At 36.0% G+C, this 22,127-nt stretch overlaps 1 protein-coding gene across 3 annotated transcripts; it reads left to right on the forward strand.

Annotated features, from left to right (window-relative positions):
• Window positions 1-3,040: 3,040 nt before the first annotated feature.
• PPP1R7 (protein phosphatase 1 regulatory subunit 7) lies at window positions 3,041-21,156 on the forward strand. Of its 3 annotated transcripts, XM_070945879.1 has the most exons (10): window positions 3,041-3,140; window positions 6,194-6,316; window positions 10,170-10,225; window positions 12,848-12,913; window positions 13,670-13,800; window positions 14,820-14,982; window positions 15,779-15,895; window positions 16,584-16,688; window positions 19,363-19,449; window positions 20,761-21,156. In XM_070945879.1, the coding sequence occupies exons 1-10, from the start codon at window positions 3,071-3,073 to the stop codon at window positions 20,935-20,937; spliced, it is 1,095 nt and encodes a 364-aa protein (XP_070801980.1). In that variant the 5' UTR covers window positions 3,041-3,070; the 3' UTR covers window positions 20,938-21,156. The 3 variants fall into 3 exon arrangements, with proteins under 3 accessions (XP_070801980.1, XP_070801983.1, XP_070801981.1); XM_070945882.1 differs by lacking the exon at window positions 15,779-15,895; XM_070945880.1 differs by lacking the exon at window positions 12,848-12,913.
• The last annotated feature ends 971 nt before the right edge of the window (window positions 21,157-22,127 follow it).

Here is a 22,127-nt window from a genome sequence, read left to right on the forward strand (position 1 = left end):
AGTCGTGGCATTTTATAGTCTAAAAATATAGCTTAAACTATTGTGGATCCTTATCCACTTTCTCTAATAAAAATAAGATTTTTTTTCCCTAAGAACCTTTCCGTACTTTTCAAAACATTGTAACATGGATTTTCTAGCCTTTCTAATAAATATTCCAGATATAATTAATAATTTTTCTTTAGGATTTTTCTCCCAATAATAAATACTTTAAAAGAGCAAAATCGTCCATTAAAAAAAAGGGGGGGGAAGGTCCAAGTCAAACTCATCTCTTGGTGATTTTATGAGCACGATACAACTTTCTTGGTAATAATAGGCAAGTAGTTTGCCATTACCTTTCTCCAGGATGTGTTTTTTCCCAATTTAGTCAACATCCCTATGCCTGATTATCTTTCACTTAAATACACACTACGCTAGCATTGCTTGGTTCTGAACTCAGACAAATTAGTAAAATACTATGTATTTTGTGTGTGTGTGTGTGTGTGTATATATATTTAAGTAAATATATATAAGTAAGTATATATATATATATTTAAGTAAATATATATATATATATATATATATATATATATATATATATATATATTTACTTCTGTCATGTTCTCATTTCTCATCATGCTCTAAGTAATAATAAGCTTCCAAAAAATGCTGGCGTATAAAATTCTGGGGGACTACTTCCAGAAAATGATAATTGGACCGAATATTTCATTTACTATGAGCAGCTGTATGTTTCTGTTAATCCAGTACTGAATCATACTAGAACTGTTGCAAAGATTGATTAGTATTGTTTTTTTGAATCCATTCTTAATTATTTAACTCTTCAGGTGAATTAACTTTTGAACGTAATATGACATGGCTATTTTTAATTTCTATTTTCTTTCCTTTTTTGCATAGAAAATAATATATTCTAAAGTATTGAAAAGCAAACAAATTTAAATATATACAAAGATTAGATACAGCATTGTCACATACTTCCAATGTTTATTTTTAAGTATTCAAACATACTGTAGTGTTCATAAATGGATTGTTTGATTAAACCTCAGAAGCAGCACATTTTAGATTTGCAACAATGTTTATATCACCTATTCAAGTAGGTTTTTTATAGAATACAGGGGTAGTTTTCCGTTGCTTTCTCCTGTGCAATATGAAACAATGCCTTTGCTATTCTCACTCAAGTATTGCTTCAAGCATTTTCCTGTATTCTTGCTGCCCAATACAAGAGCCTCTTGCTGAGCAGCTGTGATGGTTTTCATCTCTGCTGGGAATATATATTTGTAGTAAACACTTCCATGGTTCTTCATCATGCCTCCTGCTTGCTACAATGAGCAGCACAACAAGGCTGAAGGACAGATCATCCTGGAGAAAATCTCTCTCTGTTGTTGTGATGAGTCCCACCAACTTGATGACACATAATCCTCATTAGTCAATAAGGGTTCAAAACAAACTCCCATTTTTCTACCATATTGAAAACCTCTTATCCTAACCTTTACCATATGTATTTCAAAACAGTTCTTTTCCATTCATACTCCAGTTAAAATTCTCCCTTCAAATGGGGCTAGCTTGTCATAAAGGCTGACTTGTAAGCTGCCATCACATGTATCTGGCATATTAAACTCTTATATCAAAAGAAAATGCAATTATTGGGTTTTTAATTCCTTTCTACATGATAAAATTAACTCCAAGATGATTTGCCTTCTACAGCATGCAGAAAACCAATTGTACTTATTAGCTTTTCATCAGACAGTACAGACTTACCACTAGTTTCATACATCACACTAATTCATTATGTGGTCACTTTGATTTTTGCTTAGTATGTTATGCAAATTGTACTTAGCCAATTGTGACTTAGTACAAAACATGAAACCAATCATAATGTGTAGACTAGAGAAAGAGATTTCTCACTGTAGTATCATTTGCTAAAAACATAAGACTCAAGTCAGGCTCAAGTCCCAATAACTAGATGATCACGACCATGATTTTTATGCTGTGGTGTTTTCCAGTTGCCTTCTTCCAGGTTGATTTTATTTTATTTCTTACTTCTAGTGTGTGGATTACTTGATGGTTATCCATCCAGGTACTAAGTATCAGTCATTGTTTAGCACACACACAAAAAAAAGCAAATTACAAACGTCATTGTCACTTTTGAAAAACTAATTGACAGGAAGGGGACAGAATAACTTATTTTAACTTTTTCAAAAGGATTAATGTAACAGATCTATAAAATGTTACAGTACATTGCTTAGATAAAAAATTAGGTTTTTTTTTTCTGCCATCACAATATCTGTGGCATTAATATAAATAGCACTATGGCAATGATGAATTATATTAATTATTCATATACTGCATGAGATACTATTTTTTTTAAGTCTCAGAATGTATTAGTTGTGGGGAACAGCAGTCACAAAGGTCTATTTTCCTGTTGTGCAGAGGATTGCTTGGAAGCATGAGGCTGGATCTTCCACTAGATACAGCATGATTCTTCTAATATATCTAAATGACATTTAGAAAAGAAAACAGGGCAAAAAGAATATTTTTTAAAAAGAATTCATACTGGGCCACAAAAATAGATTATAGACAAAACCCAGTTATCTGGCAAAGGAAAAGAAAGCAATCCAAGGATAGATAAGACACTAAGTTACAACCTTTTTTCTCTATCATTCTATTTTATTATTACCTCTCTCTTTTTTTCTGTCTACTAGTTACCTCAATTAATTTCCAATTAAATGGCGAGAAGGGCAGTACATCCACAACGCTGCTAGAAACGCCAAGCAAACATGAATTACGACCACAATACCCACACACACAATCGCAGACACAACCACAGACACACACGCGCGCGCGCGCGCGGCTTTCCTGAAATAATTCTGCTCGTTTCATCGGCAAGTTAACGTCTCTGAGAAAAAACTACATTTCCCAGGAAGCTACAGGGCTAAACGCAGGCGCATAATGTCCCATTGGTACCTCTGCAGCGAAGCTAATTCTGTGATTGGGTAAAGGAGATCCCGAACCCGTTATTCATTGGCTATCCCAGGGCCATGTCCGATGCCGGAAGGAGGGGGGAGCGCGAAGCGTTATGGCGACGACGACGACAACGACGACAGCAGAGCCTGAGAGTGGGGAGGGCGCTCAAGAGATGATGGAGGGTGAGAGACCGGATTATAGCGCGCGATGTCCGAATCTAGGCAAGGGTTGGCTCGATTCCGTTCAGCGACTATAGAGACATAGGGGACGTTGTGGTTTGAGGCTGCTGGCCTTAATGTGGGAGAGAGATACGCCGGAGTATTGTCGGGGCATCTATTTAGGGGGTGGTCAGCACAGTGGGAGAAGCGTTTCGGGAGAGGGATGTTGTGAAAAAAGCTGGGGCTGTTTCCCGGAGTCAGAATTGCTGTAGTAGGGTCTCATAATCCCCATCTCCACCCTACTTCATCAATTAAATCAGCTATTTTTACTCTCCTGCAAATTGCCAGGTCTCGCCGTTACTGGCATGGCATGCAAAGCAAACGCACGTTGTCATTTGTGAGATGATGATGCTGGAATAAAACCTTAATAATTTTGAGTAAGAAGTGTTTTTATAAACCCTTGCCTTACAGCAGCTCAGATGTCACCACTGAGTCGGTGCAGGAGTTCTTGAGGTTGACGATTTAATCTGCCACTGACTCATCAAACTTCATTTAAATCCCACCTTTTATTCACATCAAGATTTCAGGACTTCCATATTGTTCACTCATGCCTTAAATTCAGCAATTTCCTGCTAAGTGTTATCGTGAAGAGAGAAAGGGTTATTACATCAATGACAGCATTGTAGGATGGATTTGCAATATGAATTATTGTTACAAATTTACTGTCGTGAGAGTGGTAATCTCACTGCCTGCTGTGGATCTGAGTAGAGTTTGTAGCAACCTATTCTAAATTTATCCACAGCAAAAGGGTTTTATTTGCATCTTTCAGGAGGTGCATCTAACTTCAGGAATGGGAATCATGGCTTTGTGTTTCAGGTTTTATTTTGTTGCTGCTTACAGAGCAACAAAATAATTTTATGACAGCTATTTTTACATAACCTGTTTTTATTACTTATATTGTGGCTTCCCAAAATTTGAAGGAAGGTGTAACATATCAATAAGGAGACCATCCCCTACCTCCTGTTGGATGCTTCATAGACATCAATGATAATAAACAAAGTACATTACATACTGTTCATATAATCTTATAAAAATTCTATAAAGTCAGTTATTACCCATTTTCTTATAAAATGAGAGATGATGCTGACAGAACAGTTAAAAATGTCCATATACTTAGCAAAAAAAATTAATAATTGAGGAATCTTGTCCAGCAACTTTTCCTTATAGAGAGGAATTTAAATATTTTCCAAGTAAGTTTATCTAAATTACTTTCTGTGCCAGAAGTGTAGGGTGTGTATAGCAAGTTTAAATGGTTTGTATGGGGCTCATATGGAAAAGAGTTCTTTGAGTAGCAATATAATATCTGGAACAGTATTAAAATCTTAGGCATAATGAGAGTACTGCCACAGATGCAGATAGAATGCAAACTGAAGAAGAATGGAGCTTTATAGTTCTTGTGACATTTTCAATATCAGGTGAATGGCTTACCATGCTTGAGTGTGGTTGTTGACATTGTCAGGGTACTACCCGTCATTGTTGAACTAAGGTTAAGTTGTCAATCTGATTGACTTCATATTGAAAAGGAAGTTATCAAAGGAGATGAAAATATTCTTGGCTGGCCTGACAAGACTTTTGTGCCATGCTTTTTACTTGTATCTGAATACAGTATAACAACAACAACAACAACAACAACAACAACAACAACAATAATAATAATAATAATAATAATAATAATAAACTATACCAGAACTGTAGTAGCTCATTAACTAGAGATCAATTCTTGGGCATCTTGTGATAAGAATTTGAAACCCAAATCTTGGGCCAAGAACTGAGATGAATATATATTGATCTAGGAGGGGAAAACCCTATGAAAACAAGCAAATAATCTCTTTGAAGCTATTTAGGATATAATGTTGCAATTTAAAATTCTCTTAATAACTTGGCACATTTAGTGCAATTACCTAACATTCCCTGTGACATTCTATGAAAGCAAACATCGGATTTTAAAGAATCGAGATAGGAAGAGTATTGATGTCTTTGAACTTTGGTGTTGGGGAAAACTCCTGAGAATAAAGAAAACAAACCAATGCACAAATCAGCCCAGAGTTCTCACTTGAGGCACAAATAATTAGGCTCAAATTATTCTATTTTGGACACATTATATGAAGACCCAACTGTCTGAAAAAGGCTCTAATTCTACAAAGGGAGGAAGAAGATGACCAGCAGCAAGGTGCATGGTCTTAGTAACTGTGGCTATGAGTGCACCAATGGGAAACTTGAAAGAACAGATTAGAGAAATTCATCACTAAGAGCCGAAAGCAACTTGATTGTATATAGTCAACCAACTCCTACTTGTAAGAAGAAAACAAAGTGATTGTGTGCCATGACAGGATTTTTCATATTTTAGCGCAGTAAGCCAAGATGTGACATCCAAATGCATATTTGTTCAAAAACAAAGACTGCATATCTTAAATATATAGTGGTACTCTGTGATCCTAACTAGAGTGTACATATTTATGCATATGTGTAATGGACAATACACATGTAGCAAAATAATTTATAATTCCAAGGGTTTGTACAATAGTTTTATTAGTGTTTAATTTGTTACAAAGTTATTGTATTTGTTGCAAAAACCCTATTGTGGTTACCCCTCTGAAAAGTTATCAGATGTAACTTACTCTGGCCTTCATAATATGTGCAAGTTAGTTTTTGCCATGTTGCATGTTTAGAATTCCATTTAGCCGGGTTTTTTTTAGATTTTGTTACTTGGGAGTAAATCTACTTGGGGGAGGGGCTTACTACAATACTCATGCCTCTTCCTGAAACTCCAGTCTTATTAGTTTATCTTTAGAGTGTTAGCTGTGTTAAATTGTTGCAGGAAAGGTAAGTCGTGTCATAACAGATTTATTATACATAAGCATTCACAAGGTTTGTTTTAGTCCATAAAAACATATGCCCTAATTGTTTTTCTGTAGGATGCCACAATATGCTTTGTAACTTATATAGTATCAGTTTTGTTCTCTGTCATTATACCTTTACTTATTCTAAAATAAACAATTATATTTTCTTTTCTACAGTTGATAAAAGAATTGAATCAGAAGAATCTGGAGATGATGAAGGGAAGAAACAAGCAGTTTGCATAGTAACAGACCTCAGTCAACAAAGTCTAAGAGAAGAGCAGAATGGAGAAAATTTAACAAGTAAGCTACTATTTGGAGTATGCCCTTTGTAGCATATAATATGATTGATGTAGAATTGAAGACTTACCAATGCCCATCTCTTTGAATCAGTAGAATGCAATTGAATATGTTTAATGTTACACTTTCCCACTGCATATAATTAATGTTTTTGCATATTCAGTGTTTATTCATTGCATGGTTTTTAATTCTATTATAGCTCTTGGAAACACTGAGAAATTATCCTCTTGTACTTTTTAAGTGAAAAGGAGGCATATAAATTAATATTGCAAAGATTCCTGGCTGTTATTTTTATGAGGAGTTTTTTCTATATTTCTATATTCTATATTCTCTTGCCTATGAATAATAAAAGGTGGTAAGATATCAAATTCCCTCTGCTTCTTAAAAATTATTATTTTATAGTTGCAGTGCAATTACATGTAGATATGTTTAATATGAAAAAATACTTTCTTTTATTTTATTTTACTTACTGGGTTTGAGGGCTGCCCAGACTGCTTCCCCTTAAAAAAAAATAGTATGTTTCACTTTGTTGGGTAAGTGAAGATGGTATATGGGACAATCAGAGTTTCTAATAATAGAAATGATTATTTCATCAAACTTTTATTCAGATTCACACTTAATTGAAATATATTATTGAAAAGCATATTAAAGAGCATTTTTAAGAAGATCAAGGAGCAAAATAAGTGGGTGATTGTTTTATCCCTCTCTTCTTTTTCTCAGTCCTGGTCTCTCTTTTTTCTCTATAACAGTATCCTTTCCTCTGTATTCCATTTCCATTATCCCACACTTCTCTAGCTTTTCACTCAGTGCTGTCCTAAATTCTAATGGTTGCTGAAAGGCTGGTCACTAAGCAAAGACTATCTCTAACTGGTGGTGCAGTGGTTAGAATGCAGTATTGCAGGCTAATTCTACTGACTGCCAGCAGCTTGATCCTAACAGGCTCAAGGTTGACTCAGCCTTCCATTCTTCCAAAGTCAGTGTAAAATGAGGACCCAGATTGTTAGGAAAAACATGCTAATACTATAAACCGCTTAAAGTGGTTTACCCTGAATTACTGCTTTTGACATAAGAAAATGGCTAGCAATAAAATAATCTTTAGTGTAAGTCACAGATATTAACAGAATACAGTGGAGTTTATTGTTCAAGTGACAAAGACAATACAAAATAGTGGAAGTGGAAAGAACAAATGGGGAAAGTTTAAGGATTTCTAAGTGATTTCTATATTACAAATATACAAAGGATATTTTATTGCTTAGCTAACACTGATGATTCTAAATAGATGGCAGTACCTAAGCAACTGTGAGTGATAAGCTAAGCAATATCAATTCTTGCTAATTCTTGAGTGGAAGACTGACTGGAAATCCAGGCCTATAGGCTAACTGGGAAAATTTAAAAAAAAACATTCTGGAAGACAAAAATGGTAAACCATTTTCATATCGTTGCCAAGGAAACTACATGGATATGTCCATGAAGTCTTTAAGACTCTAGGTTTAGTTAAGGTGTTGGAAATACAAGTGGGGAGACCAAGGGAAAGTGACACAGAAGCCACTTGTGTGACTTTGGACCAGAAATACTGTCTCAGCCCAACATGTCATATGAGTATAACCGGTTTCTAGTCCCTGATTGTACATTTCTGTTCTAAAATGTCCTTTACAAAAGAAGCTATCTGGGGAAAATAGTCCCATTTCCGGTCATTGCTTATCGGTCAAACAAACTGGGGACTTAGAGATAGAAGAATCTTTTCATAAATAAATAACAAAATAAGTCTTTTCTGCTTCTTCAATCAAAATTTAAAAGAACATGGCCTGTGCCCCATACTTCAACGTCTGGGACTAATTGCTGCTTCATATGCATACTTTTCACCCTTCACTTCTAGGCTTACCAAACATAATAATCTCTTTACAGTGGTTGCTCTATGTGCCAATTAATGTGAAATTTTACCTTCTTTTATCCAAAACAATATTTTCAAAAGAGAGTGACTGTGCAAGCAAGCCTAAATAATTCCATAATATTTTTGGAAAGGGGAAAGTATTTGGATCTTTTTATTTCAAGGTAAATGTTGGCTGCTTTCCCAAACAGAGTCATATGTTACTGTATATTTCTGCTAGCCAACAATACTTCCCCTATTCCTCTTGCAAGAGAATTCAGAGAGAGAGAATACAGTTTCAACTTCGCTCAGTGTTGCAGAACCTTTTTAAGCTATTTTATATTAGGATTACTCTGCCAAGTTTCCATTCCCATAAGGTTACAGTGGGTGATGACTCAGGGGTTTTTATTGCCAGATCTCCTCCTCCTCTTTCAGCTATCCCCAAAATAAAATTAGGACTCCATTGTTAATATATAGAATATTACCAAAAACAAAGTTATTTGAGCAAACATTTGGGCAGAGAGAGATAAATTATGTTAAGTACTTTGGAGCTACATGGACAGTGCTAGTGATGAAAGTTTTGTGATGTTATTGTGTATTATTTATTTTGTACTGCTTTTATAAACTGACTAGCTTTGTTTCTTTTTATTAAAGTGGCATAAAAACAATGATAATGAATATATTAACCTAACAAATGCCCTTATGAATTTAAGCCCTAATGACATGAAGCTGAAAAAAGTTTTGATGGTATATAGTAGAAGAATGAGATGGAAGTAGAAATTAAGTCACATATATACACATGTACATATATACATATATTTTTATTTTATTACTATCTGATAAGGTAAAAATCACAAAGTTTCCAAAAATAGATTTGGTACAATGAAAAAATATGAAAAGGAGTGTAAAGCATACAGTTTAAAAGAACAAGAGACTTTTTAATGTTCAGTAAATATCTGCAGGGTTTTGTTTTACAGATTACATAATCAAATTCATGAAAAGAGGTAATTACAGGTAATCCTCACTTAACAACTGGTTGCATAGTGATCATTCTAAGTTACAATGAACCCGCCTCCCCAAGTCATTTACAAGCCAGTTCCAGAATTCCAGTGGCTGCACACATCTCTGTAACATGACCACAGTTTGGGCATTTGGCGACTGCCTCATTTTTATGGTTGGTTGTAGTACTCCATAGTCACATGACCCCAGTTTACACCAGGTTTTGCTGGTTCTGGCCAAAAACAGCCGTCAGAATACATTGATTCGCTTCACAAATGCCACCAAAAAAATTGTAAAATCTGGTCCTGTTGTGTGGGTTCTCAAGTTATGACTATCCTGACTTAAGACAAATTCTGGGTTTCGTTACAGTTGTAATTTGAGGACTTCCTGTAAACTACTAACTTGCTGATGAATAAACTCCTTCTTCTGTTGGGCATGGTGATCAAAACGCAATAGCTCTTCTATTGTTAGGTTTAGGTTTTTTATTATTATGTCCTGTGAATCAGGGTGTATGTGCATGTTGCTCATTCACTGATAATCCAGGAATTTGAACAACATTGGCTTACTGCTTTATAATGCTTAGTACTGTTGTATTGTGCTCAAAAAAATATGTAAGAGCAAATCCACCCACACTGCAAAACTGAGACGATAACCAGAATGCGAGAGTAATTTAAAATTTCTGATAGTTATTGCTTGCTCGGATAGCTGTTAAGTTATTTGAGTTCTTGCTTCCTAATTGAATTCAGTATTAGGTAATGTACAATTTCCACAAGTGCATTGGTATTTCTTCCCCATATTTAGATTTAGCCAAAGTGATCATTAGCTGAGAAGGCTTTATATGACATTTGCATTATAACAATAAAATCTAAATCCATTAGCTTTCCTTTTGCCCTAAGGCTTAATTTCTCTTGGAGAAGAGCTCACTTTGCAAAATTGCTTTTGGTTGGAGAACACCATGGATTTATGCAGGATGTGCTTGCTGTTTTACAGGTGACTCAGAGATTCCAGTGGATATGGAAACTATTAGCCTGGATCCAGAGGCCGAGGTATTGTAAATGTCACTTTCACACTAAAACACACACAGCTGCACACAACCGGCTTATGTGAAAGGTTTTGGAGATACATCTCTGAAATTTAGGCAAAGAATAATTCCTGAGTTGTTATTTTTTAAACTGCTTTGCATATAATTTTTATTAAGGAGTTTGATTACAATACTAAAAACTAATGCAAGCTAACCTTGATGAAAAAAGAATAGTAAAAAAAGAATAAAAACTACAAGAAAGAAAAATGAGAAAAGAAATATATAAAGTAGTGACTTCCGATCTTCATTACAAGCATAGACAAATTAAGTAACTCTTTACCCCCTCTAAAATTACAAACATTTATCTCTTCATCTGACATCTCATCCTTTTTCTATAAGAAAATCTATAAAATATCACTTTTTTGATTCTAGTGTCAGCAAAAAGTAACTGTGTAAATATTTTATTTATTTATTTATTTTATTATTTAAATTTCTATACCGCCCTTCTCCTTTCGGACTCAGGGTGGTATAGAAATAATAAATATCTTATTTTAATCTTGATCAACTAAACCAGCTTTATATTCCTTCCTTTTACATCTAATAGTCTTAATTTTTGGTGCATTCAAATATTAAGATTTGATTTCTCTTTAATTCTTCTTTATCCCATCCCACTTCATCAAGGATTTAACAACCCTCTTTTCTTAGATCCAATGAGAAAACATTTTCTTGGTTTGTCATTTGTATTTCCCTTTAAATTTTTAAAACTTTAGCCAGTTTTTTTGTATATCCCACCAAAAAAGCATCTTTTCCAAATTGTTCTCTTGACCTGTCATTTTTAGTTCCAATTTCAGTACTTTGTCTGTCTTGTCAGAAAAAAATTGCTCCATATGTGTCATTCCCACATTGATATCTGGTTTCATTCTTTAAAGATTTCCTTTATTATGTCCAATGTTACGACATTTTGTGCAATTTTGTAAGTCCCAGTTAATTAACACTGAACAGTTCTGATAATTTCAACAATTTTATTCAATCCTCGTTCTCCCTTCACAGCTTCTTTAGGCTTCCCTGAAGCAGTCAGTCACATTTTATGGCCACTAAATATATTCTTGCATTATAAGAATTGAGAGTTTCATAATAGCTTAATTAAATGGGAGGTTCAGGATATATGCAACTAAAGATTTTAATGCCACAAAACACAGTGAATTTCTTTGAATTCATGAAGGAGAATGGAATCACTGACTAGTAGCAGCATTGCTTGCATTGATGCATCAGGCGTGAAAAATAATGCCCTTCACTGTATTTTATACACAACATTTTTGTGTACTGTTTCTATGCTTCTAAAAGACATCTTGATGGTTTCTGTGGGAATAGAAGGTTGGATCAGGAGGAAAAGCTATGCAGAATTACTAAGCAATATAAACCTCAGTAATATAAATAACTTCTTTACTTCTTACTTTTATCACTTCAGGGGCCGAGGGAATAACTTATTCACCAGTAATATTGTGTAACATAGGTGACAGGATTTAAATAAATAATAATAATAAAAAAATGGACTGAGTGTGAGAATAGGCAGTACGTGATGGCGAACCTATGGCACACGTGCCATAGGTGGCACGCAGAGCCATATTAGTGGGCATACCGGCTCAGCTCGGGTGCATGCGCGCACCGGCCAGCTGATTTTTGGGCCTTCTGGGCCCACTAGAAGCAGGGAAACAGGCTGTTTCCTGTCTCTGGAGGGGTTGTGGGGGGGCGGAGGCCCGTTTTTCTTTTTTACCTGGCTCCAGATCCTCTCTATTTATCTGGGAAGGGCGAAAACAGCCTTTCCTACTCCTTCGGAGACCCTCCAAAGGCCTGACTTTTTTGCTGTCCCCAGCCTCCAGAGACTCCTAGAGACTCCTAGAGAGGCTCTGGAGGCTGGGGACAGCAAAAAATGTCACTTCCTGTCCCACCGGGAGTTGGGAAATGGGCTGTTTCAGGCCTTTGGAGGGCCTCCGAGGGAGTGGGAAAGGCTGTTTTTCCCCTTCCAAGATAAATAGAGAGGATCTGGAACCAGGTAAGAAAGAAAAATGGGCCTACCAGGCCATCATGTGCCAAGAGCGGGAGTGGGGATTTGCTCGCAAATGCGCGTGGGCATGTGCGTGCACGACCCGCCCCGCCCCCCCCTCCTGCACGCGATGGCAAAAAGGTTAGCCATCACTGGATTAGGACATAACAATTTCTCAGTTGAAACTAGAATTGCAATTAGTATCTATATATTTCTGTTCCTTTAAGAAATTTGGTAGAAACCTCTCAAATGCAGAAGAGGGCAAATACAGATTTTGAAATATATTTGCATATACTAATAGCTCTTCTTTAAATGCTGAAAAACTGGGAATTCAGAACGAATGTTCTTTCTTTAGATTAAACATCTATATATTTTGAATAGTACATGAATCACAATTAACAAGGATGGATGGATTATTTCTTGTGGAGGCCTTTAGCTGCAAATATTCTCATTGTTATATAATAAATGTATTTCTTGTGTCTATACTGTCAATACATTTGTTTTGAGTAAATTCCTTGACGTGTACATTGGTAAGTCTCTGTATCTTCCTGATTTAGAAATAAATTTGATTTTCCATTTTTCCATTATTTTTTTGCCTTTTAGGATGTTGATCTGAATCATTTCCGAATTGGCAAAATAGAAGGGTTTGAGGTGCTCAAGAAAGTGAAGGTGAGATGCTTGTGGCACCCATCTCATCACAAGCATGACATACTGTTGCATTGGTCTTTATGGCAGTTCATTGAATTACGTATATTCTTCTACTTGGTAGCCATAGTCTAATGCTGTAGTTGTTGAGAGAAGAGGACATCCAAACAATAAGGCAACTAGGAATCTCAAGCCAAAGTCCAGGATCCCAAATGACCATCTGCAGACTGGCATTGGATGGAAATGGTGGCTAATCAGGCTGGGTATCACCAGCTGAGACTTACCAAGGTTTAAACTACTTATTGTGGCAAAAATGTTTGCTTTTCAAAGGTACAGGTAGTCCTCTACTTACAACAGTTCATTTAGTGACCGTTCAGAGTTACAATGGGACTGAAAAAAGTGACTTTTTTCACAGTTACAACCTTTGCATTTCCCCATCCCAAGGTCATGTGATCACTTTTTGCAGCCTTCTGACAAGCAAAGTCAAAAGGGAAGCCAGATTCACTTAACCAGCAGGTTACTACCTTATCAACTGCAGTGATTCACTTAACAACTGTGGCAAGAAATGTCATAAAATGGGGCAAAACTCACTTAACAAATTCTCCCTTAACAACATAAATTTTGTGCTCAATTACGATCATAAGTCAAGGACTACCTGTATTTGAAAGTTGTAGAATTTTAAAACTAGAACTCTGACTTAGTTCTCCTCCATGTGAATCTTGGTGAAAGAATCTTTAAATATAATTGTTCTTTTTTTTTTTATTTCTTCCTTCTCTTTAGACACTTTGTCTTCGGCAGAACTTGATTAAGTGCATTGAGAACCTGGAACAGCTGCAAACTCTCAAAGAGTTGGATCTTTATGACAATCAGATTCGTAAGATTGAGAACTTGGAGGCCTTGACAGATCTTGAGTAAGTATCTGGATAAACAGTGGGTCCCTATCTGAGTGGTTGATGGGAAACTGGCTGGTTCATTTCATAAAGGTTGCAATTGTTTTTATTTTTAAAAAATGTTGGTTGGTTTATATATTGGTCTTCATGCAGACTGGTTACTTACTAAAAAAAAATGCACCAAGAGAAAAGTGTACCACTTTAAGAGATTGGTGTAGGTTTGAAGCATCTTTACTTAGTACCAATTGGGAGAAAGTCCGACAAGTAAAGAATCATAGTTGAGATGACCCCTTCCCTCTCAATTCTTCTCTCTTGTCCTGCTTTATTTGTTACAGGATCCAGTCTGGGTCAGTCACCGGAACCAGATTTTAGTCTTCTGAACTTTCGGACTCGTGCTGGAGCCCATCCTCAGGGAACTTTTCTCTCACCAGAATGTTATATTTATTTATTAGATTTCCTGGTGCTTTTTCAATGTCTAGCTTGTCAATTTTGGTTGTTTTTTTTTTTAATTATAGCCATTTTTAAGCCAGAAAATGGTGGGGGGAAATGCATTCATGAGCATATTCTTCATAGGGAAATGGTCAGGATAAAATGGGGATGGGACACATGAGAGAGAATGCAGCAACATATGACAGAAGAAAGACATACATTCAATTTCACAGCTACTAAGATTGTTGGCTGAACAGGTGCAAAATTGGCCAGGGAAATGATTGAAACAGGCCCCTTGTCAGGCAACAGGAGTGCTGATTTGCCACCAGCTTATAAGGTACTTAGGAACCAAAGACTTGGCAGCACAAGGAAACAACAGCCAATAGCCAGCCATCAACACAGCAATCAACCAATAGGAAGCCACACCCAACAGGTACCTAAATATGACGCATAGAACAGCCCAAAGCACACATTCCAGTAGATGGGCTCCAGCATGAGTCCAAAAGCTTGGAAGGCAAAACCTCTGGTCCCAGTGACCAAACCAGATTGTATCTTATGATAGAAGCTGTCTGGTTTTGTTTTTTGAAATTATTTTCTTTGTTTCCTATTAGGATCTTAGATATTTCATTTAATATTTTACGATGCATTGAAGGCTTGGATCAGCTCATTCAGTTAAAGAAACTCTTCCTGGTCAACAACAAAATCAGCAAAATTGAGAACCTAAGCAACTTACAACAGTTGCAGATGTTAGAGCTAGGATCTAATCGAATCAGGGTAAGATTTGTTTCTCTCTAAACAGCACAAGAGTCAGCTAATATCCAGGCAATACTTTCAAAATAAATCTGAATTGGAATATTAAGAGCAAACTCCATATCATGTTAATTATACACAAGGAAATGATAAAAGTACAAGCAGATCCTGTCTGTAAAATGACAATTTGTAGAACATTTTCAGCTGCAGAGATTTTTATTTTGGCTGATTTTCCTTTCCTTTTAGGAAAAGTGCTTTTTTCCTAAAAAGTAGGAACCTATGAGTAATGGATTGATATGAACTGTGCTGCTAGAAATAACAATGAAAATCTTTTGTAACAAAGCAAATGCTATATAAAGATTCAATGCAAAAAAATATCAGCAAATTTGTTATGAAATGTCTTTATGAGGAAAATTTTAAAAATACAGACTTTGAAATGTGAAGGCTGCTATTTTCCATCTTTTTCCCATGGCTTACTTGCTTGATGTGTCCATTTAATTTAATTGGCTGATAGGAAGTATAATTAGTATGACAGACTATCGCATGGCACTGTTTAGTTTTGAATAATCTCACAAATATAAGCATGTAATCATGATGAAAAGGACAAGTACAGCAACATGGGTTTGCTAGCTATGCTACAGTGTTATTTCCTGGTTAATATATTAGAGGTTATTTATTTATTTGTAAAATATATTAGCCACCCATCTCACCACACAGTAACTCTGGGCGGCTTAACAATGTTAAAAGATAAAACAGGTTAGTCATGTGTTGCTTGCAGGAGTCAGAAACTGGAATCTTGTTCAATATGGTTGTTTTCTAGGCAATCCAGAATATTGATACCCTGACTAACCTGGATAGCCTATTTCTGGGGAAAAACAAAATCACTAAGTTGCAGAACATGGATGCATTGACAAACTTGACAGTGCTTAGCATACAGGTACCAGTCCTGTGCTTTCTATTTTGATTATCCTTATATGATTTAACTTAATTGCCTTTCCTGTCTGCATAATTTCTAACTACAATGAAATGACAAATGCTGTTTGTCTTTGAATATTTGAATTTAAATATTTATTTTTCAGACCTTCATTAAATTATCATTGAAATTGTATGCGTTTTCTTTCACACACAGAATAGCTGGTACATATATTTCTTTTTTTCCCAAAAATACAGCAATTATGCCATAGAATAGCCTGTTAATGTATGTACTTAACCCCCCCAAAATGCCAGTAGAGAATACGATTTCATAGAACCTTAAGAAGTTCAGTAAAAACAAGACAATATAATTGAAATGAAAATTATGATTTTCTTTAATAGAATCATAAATCTGCTTTCTGGGAGGATAACTGGCTAATTCAAAGTTAGAAAGTTGTGCATAGTTCTGACCAGAAAAGATTTAACTTAGTACTAGTCATCTAGTTTCTTTTAAAAAGGCATAAATACAGTTTTGAATTGAACTAATGGGTTAAAGTATTAATGAAAGTGTGACAAGAGGAAAGTAATATGTATTTGGGCCAAAGTCTTTAGATATGTCTTCCAAGTATGATCATTATTACTATTTTTTGGTTCTGAGATGACACCAGAATGATCCTTACATGGAATTAATCCAGATTTTGTATCTATTCCAGAGCAATCGGTTAACAAAGATTGAAGGACTACAGAATCTGGTAAATCTGCGAGAGCTGTACCTTAGCCATAATGGTATAGAGGTCATTGAGGGCCTGGAGAATAATGTGAGCTATTTTTTATTATTATTTACTTAGTCCTACCCTTGACCATGGCACTTCGTAAAGGATGGATAGCCAATGTGAGAGGACAGGTTGCCTAGAAAATGACTAGCACCTTGCAGCTGTTGTCCTCCCTCTTTAAGCCCTCTCCCAAGCCAGCATGACAAGTGTTGGCTATAAACACTGAGCTGAGAGATGGTTGTTGGTGGTGTTGATGTATAAGAGAGAAGAAAGGAGGTGTGGGGGAGAGAAGAATAAAGCAGCTAGAAAGAGATAGTTTCTTCTAGTAGTAGGATGCACGGGGACTAGTAGTTGGAGCAGCAGTAGGAGGAGGTGTGGTAGCAGTGGGGAAGAGTGGAGTGATAGTGAGCAGTACTAGCCTGTGAATGCTTGTGTGTGTGTTGCCTAGGGATCTATGTTGTTGTGTGGGTTGTTTTATGCTTATGGAACCTATTGACTTGGGTATACTTAAAAGAACCTGTGACAAAGTGGTGGTAGCAGTGGGATATCCAAAAAGGTGGAATATCTATAAAAAGGTGGGATATCCAACTCAAGGTGGCAACCACACAAGCTCGGACTTTGCAGGAGTTGGCCAATATCCTGGCTGCAGAAACCAGACTGCTTAGCAGAGCCTCCACCACAAAAAAAGACACGGAAAAGGCAGAAGGGACAGATTCTCCCTTAGAAGAGGCTACTGCTTTGGTAGAGACAGGTATACCCTAGGCCTATGGTTAAACCAAAGCAGAAGGTAGATCAGCCAGAAACACGTCCAGATACTTCAGCCAATATTATTAGAAAGAGACAAAAGACTTCAATTAATTAAAAAAGAGGAAGGGGAGCACCTTTGGACGGAGAGAGAAAGGAAAAATAGGCTAGAATGAGAAATGAGTGAAAAAGAGACAAGAAGAGGAAAGTTTAGAGGGTTGAGGGACCTACTTAAAGGGATGCAGTCACCAGAAGGGACAATTCAGCTCTAAAATTTTCAGAATATATAGAGAGAAAATGTAGAAAAGATACAAAAAATTCCCAAGTTGTCGGATGAAGAGGACATACAATCCTATTTTACTGTGTCTTATAAGTTCCCTAAGAGTAAATGGGTAGCCAGAGTAGCTCCATGTTTAATGTGAAAGGCTTTGAGAGCTCATAGCAGCCTTCCAGCAAGAGAACTAATGGATTATTCCCATGTTAAAGAGATAATCTTATACAGGTATGATCTCACTCCCTACACCTATAGGTGTAACACCTATCAGGAGTTACACTTAAAACAAGCATGAAGGGATTCACGAATTGTGGGCAAGGTTGGAAGACCTAGGCAGGAAATGGTTGAGGCCAGATGAAAAATGCAAAGAAAATGACATATTTCTACAGATAGAAGAGAATATTTATAGTTCAGAGTTGGACTGTTGGGTATTTGATGCTCTCTGAGCTTAGTTGTCTTAGTCCATTCCTAGCACTGATGTTACTTAGTGTAGTAACCAGATCTGCAAGAAAACCACCAAGCTCAGAGAACACCAAGGACCATACAAATTTCTAAATCATAGGTTTATCATGTAGAAATAGATAAGAGCAGAGATGAGAGAGGAAGACCAGGAAATGTAAACATTTGAGAAGAGGAAGAAAAGGATTAAAATTTAATAAACTGAAGCAGGAATAGAGTATTTCTGGATATGAATGTAACCGCATATACTTCCTTCAGGGCTAGTTATTCTTATGAAATAAAAATCGTATGTTTAAGGGCATGCTTGCCCAGGAAAAAAATGTAGCATATAGGAGGCAATAAAAGAATGCTAGAAGATGCTCTTTACTTTTCCTTCTGATAAGCTATATTATTTATTAACTGTACCCACAATCAGCCATTTTACAAGAGTACCTGCTACATGTTTTGAAAATTCCAAATGTATAAACAGACACCAGAACATTACTATATCCTATGAGAATTTATTATGACTAGTGTGTTGTACTAAGAAAGGTATGTTTTGTGGATGGACTTGAAGGAAGAGACGCTATTAAGAAGGTAGTCTAGGAACAAAGGAGAGAGATCAAGGTCATTTGAAGCAGCAGAAGCTGCAGGTCTCATATGGATCTCCACTTTCTCCCTTCTGATTTAAATAATAAGAGTTAATGTTTCTTTTTTAATAGAAAGAAGGATTAATTTATGCTTTTCTAGTATTCATACACCTGAAAATTTGTAAAAAGAAAAATGTATTTTAAAATATTGCTGTATCTTATGTAAAGGTTTCTTAAATTTAATCCTCTTCTCAAATAACATATTTGATTTGGTTTTCCATGAATTAAATATATCTCTTTTATTTCTTGGTTCCTTTATTCTTCTTGTCTATGTAATAAGGACATAAATATTTTAATCACATTTCGAACAATAAAGCAATATGGAGAGAGTCCCAACTCGTCTGTGGTACCTTAGTAAAATTATGTCCAAACTGTCTTGTTACTTAGATTGATCGATATCAGGAAGAAAAATGTTTTGCCTTTCCTGTAGTTGGGTACAAACAATCAGTATGTTTACTGTGAGGAAGACAACTAAGGGCCCAAATATGTAACTGCTGAACTCTATGTACAGTATGTTACTGCATGGCATGTCCTTTAACTTTTAATAATGTTCTATGCAAGAGTATAAAATATGTGAGAAAACTAATGTCAGTTTTCTATGCATTTGTTTTAGAATAAACTTACAATGCTGGACATTGCAGCCAATAGGATCAAAAAGATTGAAAATATCACCCATCTAACAGAACTCCAGGAATTTTGGGTAAGTCTGCAGTCCTAAATCTGCAGTAACTTTAGTCAACAATATCTTTCCCTATTGTTTCTGTCAGCAGCAGACTGAGTAAACACTATTAAATGCTTCTCTCTGATAGTTGGGTTCATTCCCCTATGTTTATGATGGCCTTTAAATGGCTTCCTCATACTATTCTTAGAGGGTTGGGAGCTGCTTCAATATGAATCCTTCCATTGCTGTCTGATCACTTTGTGAAATCCTTGCTCATGTGGGACAAGCCCCTACTATAATCTTTCATTTTTCTGTCCTGTAAAACTATGAAAGGTTGATTTTGATGTCAAAATACAGACAAATTCCACCTGACCACAAGATTCCTTAACTAGCTTGTTGAGTTTAAAATAATATCCATGTAGCAAGTAAAATACAAACATACAGAAACCTTCCACATCATAGGGCCATCTAAATATATTTGAACTATTTCTCCTGGAATTTCTGATCATGCTTCCTGGGAATTCTGGAAGATTCCTATCATATCACAATAGACAATGCTGGAATAAGCTTTTGTGTGCTTTTACAAATGGTAGGAATAGTTGCAATGAAAGCCTTCTAACAAAGAGGAGGTTGCCATAATCTTCAGGATCTACATGATGTTGAATGAGCTTTGTTTTTTGTGTTGCATCATTATTTTTGTCTTTTGTATGCAGATTTTAGAATAGTGGTATCATTCTTTTAAATCCATATTGAATCTTTCATTTTCCAGTGTGAGTACATTGTGAACTCCTGACAGATAATACTTTTCATTTTCACTGTTATTTCCTATCTACTATGAAAAATGGGCTTCAGAGCATGCATGAGCTCCCACATTATGTAGATAAATAGTTAATGCACAGGACTCTGGTTTCAGGACTTATCAGGCTAAGCTCAAGAATGTGGAACATTTCTTTATTTGCTTTCACATAGCAAACAGCATCTTGCCAGAGCAAACCCTTACTATTCAAAGTCTAATGGATATACCATGGGAGATTCTAGGGAGTGGCTATCCTTACTCACTTTCTGTCTCTCAGCACTAGGCTGCACTGCCTCTTCTTACTCTCCTGTCTGGAATATGCTCCCTTCTTCCTGGGAAACGGCCTTTTCATTGTAGTCCATCACCCTAGTTCCCCTTCTAGGGGCACCATCACTCACATCACCAAATAATTGGTGATGAGGCAGAATAAGCTTCACCTTCTCAACAGTTTCCTATTGCAGTAGAAGGAACATGAGATAATGATGACAGCTATGAAAAGTTACTAACCCATGTCTTAAACTTCTAGCAATTTTTATTTTCTCTATGCTTCTCAGATGAATGATAATTTCATTGAATGCTGGAGTGACTTAGATGAGCTGAAAGGAGCCAAGAAGTTGGAAACAGTCTATCTAGAGCGAAACCCTCTCCAGAAGGATCCCCAGTACCGTCGCAAAATCATGCTGGCTCTTCCATCTGTCCGACAGATAGATGCCACCTTTGTCCGATTCTGAACCTTCCCTGGCCCTTTGCCTTTGCCTTTCTTCCTCTCAGAGTGTCACAACTGGGATTTTTATCCACATACTGTGCCCTCTGTCTTCAGCCTGCTGACACACAGCAAATGGCCAACCAGAAGCACTGATATCAGACCTTGCATAACAATGCACACACTATTGTTGTTTTTGAATATTGTTGTTATGATTATTATTATTATTAAACCCTAACATGTGAAATTTCCTGGTCATAAAGGTGTCTGTCTGAATTAGGCAAACTATCAAATCATTTGTCCTCTAAATTTTTTCAGTGCTCTGACAGCCTGCTTAGAACTAAAATAGCCTCTGACAGGGGTTAATGTATTGAAATGTATTACTTTCATTTTGTTTTCTTTCTTAAGGTGAACATGGAAAACTTAGAATCATCCAGTGAACACAGAAGCAATCGGATGTATAGAGTAAATTGCATTATATTGCTGAGTTATTTGCTTTCACCTATGTACATTTTCTCCACCATGTAATTGACTTGCTCTTTTCAATGTACACATCTTTGTGTTTCTCACTATACAAAGATGGATATATTCAATATGGCTTTATTTACTTTTCTGATTGCCCGATCTGCAAAGCTTTATGCTTTTGACATGCTGTTCTATACATTGTTTCTGTTCTGCAAAAGATGGTAGAGCAAGCTTTATAATCAACATGAAATGAATTTCAGACACTAAATATTAAAGGAAGAAAGCACAATCCTATAAATGATTGATTTGTTCCTAAACCAATCAAGTAACTACAGGTGGTAGAATGGTATAAGTGAAATATAAATGTATTTGGGTGCCAACAGTTCCTGATAGGCAGAAAAACAGTGTTGATTACATGAGTAACTGACATTTGCAGCCAAGGGTCGAAGACATGGTTTATTTTCACAGAGGCCCTTTAAGCATGCCATTGCCTTGGAAAGATGCTGGCAGTAAAGGTGTATGATTCCCTCTTTTAAATATTCACATGATAAACAGATCTGAATAAAACCACAGCAAGTAGTCAAATTGTTTGCATTTTTTTCTAAGTAACAGAGGGTGCTATATTAATGAATATTACTGCTGAGTTTAAACATTCATGCTTTTGACTGTTTTCTATAGAAAAAAACACCCTGATTATTACAAATATAATCAAGAATAGTCAATTGTATTTCTCTAAATATTTTGATCTTCCAG

This window comes from Pituophis catenifer, unplaced genomic scaffold (genome assembly GCF_029215685.1).
Source record: "Pituophis catenifer annectens isolate HBS135680 unplaced genomic scaffold, rPitCat1.0.hap2 SCAF_6, whole genome shotgun sequence".
Lineage (NCBI taxonomy): Eukaryota > Metazoa > Chordata > Lepidosauria > Squamata > Colubridae > Pituophis > Pituophis catenifer.

Excerpts from the sequence above, each read along its gene's own strand:
- PPP1R7 (XM_070945879.1), top strand. The coding sequence starts at position 3,071 with ATGGCGACGACGACGACAACGACGACAGCAGAGCCTGAGAGTGGGGAG. Across the intron at positions 12,914-13,669 it reads AGGTGCTCAAGAAAGTGAAG|ACACTTTGTCTTCGGCAGAA; the intron begins GTGAGATGCTTG and ends CCTTCTCTTTAG. Across the intron at positions 15,896-16,583 it reads TGACAGTGCTTAGCATACAG|AGCAATCGGTTAACAAAGAT; the intron begins GTACCAGTCCTG and ends TATCTATTCCAG.